This window comes from Talpa europaea (assembly GCF_964194135.1).
Source record: "Talpa europaea genome assembly, chromosome: 3".
In the NCBI taxonomy this organism is placed as follows: domain Eukaryota; kingdom Metazoa; phylum Chordata; class Mammalia; order Eulipotyphla; family Talpidae; genus Talpa; species Talpa europaea.
Genome location: NC_140069.1, coordinates 80,519,894 through 80,526,374, shown reverse-complemented (window position 1 = coordinate 80,526,374; position 6,481 = coordinate 80,519,894). Strand labels below are relative to the sequence as shown.

General features: G+C 34.5%; 1 protein-coding gene across 1 annotated transcript; it reads left to right on the top strand.

Moving 5' to 3' along the window:
• Window positions 1–1,180: 1,180 nt before the first annotated feature.
• Window positions 1,181–6,160, top strand: SAMD9 (sterile alpha motif domain containing 9; the record flags this gene model as incomplete). The annotated part of the gene is made up of 1 exon (XM_084230043.1): window positions 1,181–6,160. The coding sequence occupies one exon, from the start codon at window positions 1,181–1,183 to the stop codon at window positions 5,927–5,929; it is 4,749 nt and encodes a 1,582-aa protein (XP_084086169.1). The 3' UTR covers window positions 5,930–6,160.
• Window positions 6,161–6,481: the final 321 nt, after the last annotated feature.

Below are 6,481 nucleotides of genomic sequence, written 5' to 3'. Positions count from 1 at the left end.
GTATGATCTTAAATAGTAACACTACATACACTTAGAACAATATCAGAGAGTGCTTCAACAATCAAATACACTTTAGAAAACCAAACAGTAGGAAAAAAAAAAAGAATGACAGAGTTTGGATTCTTTTGGGAGACTTTATATTTCATGAAATGAAAACAATATGATGATTACATAAGTCTTAATACTGATCATGTTACTTGTTGTAATAATGACATTTTTTGAAAATATGTTGTTGAAAAACAGTGATATATTCATCAAAAAGTGCAGATTTACTAATGTGTAAATTTACTTATGTGTCATTACTCTTGTGTCTGGATTTTTTTTGCTCAGTCTTATATTTGTGACATTCAACCTTTATAAAAGGTCACATGCTGTGTGAGTCTGTTTATATAAAGAATCAAAAAATGGCAAACTCATAGATATAGAAAGTTGGTTGGTGGTTGCTGGGGACTGAGGAGAGGTGAGAAGAGGAAATGACCATCAACTGGTTTTGTGTTTCATTTTGGGGTGATGAAAGTTTTCTAAGTATTGAAGAGCAGTGATGGTTAGGAGCTGTAAATATTGTGAATATTCTAAAATATTTGATTTATGTTCTCTAAAGAGATGAATTCTATGTTTTGTACATTATTCAATTTCAAACAATAAAACTGCTGTTAAATACTTTATTAAATAAAAAAAGAAAACCAAACAGTAGAAAGTCTATTATATATACCAATATTCTTGCTTATCGTGTTCTTTTTTTAACCATTCAAGGTAGACATATTGGTGCAACATTTTAAACTCCAACTAGTAGTACACAAGGGTTCCTTCAAGTTTCTCCACATCTTCAACAATACTTGTTACTTTTCCTTTATTTTATAGTAGTCAAAATGGATGCAAAATCATGTACTATTATGGTTTTGGTTTTCTTTAATGATTACTGATGTGTAAAGTACATTGCTATTGGTGTGTGGGGAAAAGTGCATATGTATTTGTATTTGGTAGTATTTCTCTTAAAAGACATGAAAGAAACTGTTAATGGTCATTTCCTCTCAGGAGGATAGTTAGATGGCATGTATATTATTTTGAACATTTTAAATTGCATAAGACATGTATATATTACCTAGTAAAAATTGATTCTTTTAAAATTTACTTACAGCATTTCTAAGTCATTTTTCTTTTTCTGTGTACAGGAACAGGAATGACATCACAATTGAGCCTACCAGAAAATGTAGATGACTGGACAAAAGAAGATGTAAATCAGTGGTTAGAATTTCATAAAATTGACCCAAAACACAGGGAAATTTTGACTGCACAAGATGTGACTGGAGGAATCTTGAAGTTGTTAACTAAAAATGACCTTGTTGATATGGGCATAACACATGGACCAGCTATCCAAATAGAACATCTAGTCAGAGAATTGCAGAAAACAACATCTGAAGATCTTATTCAGACAGGTAAGAAGAAAAAAAGCAGTAAAAATTCTACCAAAACACAAACTTTGGTACAAGAAGAAAATGGAGAAACTTCAAAGCCAAAACAACAGAATAAAGACAAATCAGATATGACTGCTATCTCTACAGTTAATAAAGATTTAAAGTCACTAAAAAATGAAGATGAAATAGATGATACAAAAGAAAAGCAGCCAGTCACAGAACTGACATGTTCACCATACCCATTTGATGAATTTAATGATCCATATCGTTACAAATTGAATTTTAGTCTACCGCCAGAATCTGGACCACGAAATCTCATTGATCCAACACATGAATTCAAAGCCTTCACAAATACAGAAACAGCCACAGAAGAGGATGTTAAAATGAAATTTAGCAATGAGGTTTTCCGATTTGCTTCAGCATGTATGAATTCACGGACCAATGGCACTATTCATTTTGGAGTCAAAGACAAACCCCAAGGGAAAATTGTTGGCGTGAAAGTTACCAATGTGACCAAGGAAGCCTTCATCGACCACTTCAATCAGATGATCCACAAGTATTTCGAAGATCATCAAGTCCAAAAAGCAAAGAAATGCATTAGAGAGCCAAGATTTGTAGAAGTTTTACTGCCAAACAGTATTCCATCTGACAAGTTTGTTATCGAAGTGGATGTCATTCCAAAATACTCTGAATGTGAATATGATTATTTCCAGATTAAAATGCAAAATTGCAACAACAAAACATGGGAACAAAGTCCAAAGTCCTCATTCTACATTCGAGATGGTACCAGCTCTAAAGACCTCATGAAAAATAATGCAGATCTCAGAGCCTTTAAATTACATATAAAAGAGCTGGCAGAATCTAGGAAAGAGGCAGAAGAAAAATACAGAGTAAAATCAAATAAAAAAGAGAGTGAGGGACCAAAGCTTGTTAAATTGTTGACAGGAAATCAAGATTTGCTAGATAATTCATACTATGACTGGTATATTCTTGTAACAAATAAATGCCATCCAAATCAAGTTAAACACTTAGATTTTCTAAAGGAAATTAAATGGTTTGCTGTATTGGAGTTTGATCCTGAATCTGTGAGTGAGGGTGTCGTCAAAGTTTTCAAAGAAAGCCGGGTAGCAAACCTTCACTTCCCAAGTCAGTATGTGGAAGGAAAGACCACAACAAATGAGAAGATTTCTAGTCTGAATCTTTATCATCAACCCGCTTGGATTTTCTGCAATGGCAGATTAGATCTTGACAGCGATAAATATAAACCCTTAGATCCAAGTTCCTGGCAAAGAGAAAAAGCTTCTGAAGTCAGGAAATTGATTTCTTTTCTTACACATGAAGACATAATGCCAAGAGGGAAATTTTTGGTGGTATTTCTGTTACTCTCCTCTGTGGATGATCCAAGGGATCCCCTCATTGAGACCCTCTGTGCTTTCTACCAAGATCTCAATGGAATGGAAAATATATTATGTATTTGTGTACACTCTCACATTTGTCAGAGATGGAAAGATCTACTTCAAGCAAGACTGGTGAAACAGCAAGATGAATTATCAAGCCAATGTATTTCTGCTTTAAACCTTGAAGAATTGAATGGCACTATTCTTAAATTAAAATCTGTGACTCAATCTTCAAAGAGATTTTTGCCATCGATTGGTTCGTCAACTGTCCTTCTGAAAAAGGAAGAAGAGATCATGACTGCTCTGGAAATTCTCTGTGTAAATGAATGTGAAGGTACCCTCCTAGAGAAGGACAAAGACAAATTCCTTGAATTCAAGACATCAAAAGAGGAAGATTTCTATCGAGGTGGTAAAGTGTCCTGGTGGAACTTCTACTTTTCTTCTGAAAACTATTCATCACCATTTGTCCAAAGAGATAAATATGAAAGACTTGAAGCAATGATTCTAAACGGGGCAGATTCTTCAAAATCTACATGTGTCAGAATTATTCATCTGTATCATCATCCAGGCTGTGGTGGGACCACATTGGCTATGCATATTCTCTGGGAATTAAGGAAGAAATTCAGATGTGCTGTGCTGAAAAATAAGACAGTGGATTTTTCTGAAATTGGAGAACAAGTGACTAATTTAATTACCTATGGGGCAACAAACCATCAGGAATATTTACCTGTACTGCTCCTTGTTGACGATTTTGAAGAGCAAGATAATGTCTATCTTCTACAGACCTCTATTCAAACAGCTGTAGCTAATAAGTACATTCGATATGAGAAGCCTTTAGTAATCATCCTAAATTGCATGAGATCACAGAATCCTGAAAGATGTGCAAAGATAGCAAACAGTATTGCCCTAATACAACAGCTGTCCTCCAAAGAACAGAGAGCTTTTGAGCTTAAATTGAAAGAAATTGAAGAACAACATAAAAACTTTAAAGATTTTTATTCTTTCATGATCATGAAAACCAATTTTGATAAAAAGTATATAGAAAATGTGGTCAGGAATATCCTGAAAGGACAAAATATCTCCACCAAGGAAGCAAAACTCTTTTCTTTCCTGGCTCTTCTTAACTCATATGTGCCTGATACCACCATTTCATTATCACAATGTGAAACATTCTTAGGAATCACAAACAAGAGGGCTTTCTGGGGAACAGAAAAATTTGAAGACAAGATGGGCACCTACTCAACAATTCTGATAAGAACAGAGGTGGTGGAATATGGGTGTTATTGTGGAATACGTATCATTCACCCTTTGATTGCTCTTCGCTCATTGGAAGAATTGAGGACAAGCTATCACTTGAATAAAAGTCAAATTATGCTGGATATGCTAACAGAAAATCTGTTCTATGATACTGGCATAGGAAAAAACAAATTTTTCCAAGATATGCAAACACTGCTGCTCACAAGACAGCGCAATGAACATGAAGGTGAAACGGAAACTTGGTTTTCCCCACTCATTGAAGCATTACATAAAGATGAAGGGAATGTGGCAGTTCAAGACGTATTGCTTGAAGGTATCCGTAGGTTCAACCCAAATGCTTTCATTTGCCAAGCTTTGGCAAGACATTTCTACTTTAAAGAGAAAGATTTTCGCAATGCCTTACATTGGGCAAATGAAGCCAAAAAAATAGAACCTCAAAATTCTTACATCTCAGATACAGTGGGACAAGTCTACAAAAGTAAAATTAGATGGTGGATAGAGGATAATGGAAGAAACAGAAATATTTCAGTTGGCGATTTAACTGAGCTTTTGGATTTAGCAGTACATGCCTCAAATGCATTCAGAGAATCTCAACAGCAAAGTGAAGACAGAGAAAATGAAGCAAATGAAAGATTTTATCAGAAGTCAAAAAGGCGGTATGATACTTACAATATAGCTGGTTATCAAGGGGAGATAGAAGTTGGGCTCTACACCATCCAGATTCTCCAGCTTGTTCCTTTTTTTGACAATAAAAATGAACTATTTAAAAAAGATATGATCAATTTTATATCAGGAAATAGTGATATTCCTGGGGATCCAAACAATGAATATAAAGTAGCCCTCAAGAACTTTATTCCTTATCTAACAAATTTGCAAGCCTCTTTGAAAAAATCTTTTGATTTTTTTGATGATTATTTTGTCCTTCTAAAACCCAGAAACAACATCAAGCAAAATGAACAGGACAAAACTCGGAGAAAGGTGGCTGGATATTTTAAGAAGTATGCAGATATATTTGGTCCCATAGAGGAATCACAAAATGGAGACCTAGGATCAAAGCTCAGTTTACCACTTCAAGTAGAGCTATATCGGAGAAGCCTAGAACTTTTAAAGGCAGATAAGTTTTCTGGCCTCTTGGAATATCTTATCAAAAGTCAAGAAGATGCTATGAGCACCATGGAAAATATAGTGAACAAATATATTTTTCTCTTTGAGCAATGCAGTGTCAGAATCCAGTCAAGGGAAAAACAAAATTTCATCTTGGCCAACATCGTTCTCTACTGTATTAAGCCTACCTCCAAATTAGTGAAGCCAATTAAGATACTAAAAGAACAGCTTCGAGAAGTTTTGCAACCAATAGGGACGAATCATCGATTTTTAGAGCCTTATTTCCTAGCTTCCCTCTTATTCTGGCCAGAAAATCAAAAACTAGATCAAGATTCTAAACAAATAGAAAAATATGCCCGGTCATTGGAAACTTCTTTCCGGGGACAATATAGACACATGTATCGTACAAAACAACCAATTGCATATTTCTTTCTTGGAAAAGGTAATGGTATAAACAGACTTGTTCACAAAGGAAAAATTGATCAATGCTTCGGAAAGACACCTGATATTTACTCCTTGTGGCAGAGTGGAGAGGTATGGAAGGAGAAAAAGGTCCAAGAACTTTTGCTTCGTTTAAAGGGACGAGCTGAAAATAACTGTTTATACATAGAATATGGAATTACTGAAAAAATCTCAATATCCATCACTCCTGCTTTCTTGGGTCAACTTAGAAGTGGAAGAAGCATAGAAAAAGTGTCTTTTTATCTGGGATTTTCCATTGGAGGCCCACTTGCTTATGACATTGAGATTATTTAAGAATTTGATGTTATCCTTCCAGGAATGTGGTCTCAGTAAACAATACCTGTTTATTTTTTAGACACAAGACTTGAATGTTAAGCTGAAAAATTTACAGATACAGTCTTTGTTTTTTCAGCCCTGTACATATAATGCTTAAATATTTTAACATATTATGAGTCCTAAAAAGACTGTGATGAAGAAGAGAGGAATGAGAGATGTAAAAGGATCAAATATTTTCCTTGATTTGGATAACACCATCAAGAATAATATAAGAGAGAGCTATAGATGGAATTAATGTAATGAATATATAGTATATGGAGGTGATAAGAGGAAAGTTGATAGGCATTATAGCTGCAACAAATTTGGAACAAGGTTAGCATTTGCTGCTTGATGCTCACATATGTAGGAATTGATTGTACTCTTCTGTTCCTTGCAGTGTGCTTTTGAAATTTTCTGTTATAAAACATTTGTAAAACAAAAAACATAAATCTAATTTGTTTTTGTCTTCACAATCCATTCAAAAAGTTTTTCACTGGGAGAGGTTTGTTTCTTGCTACTGCAAGAAATTGC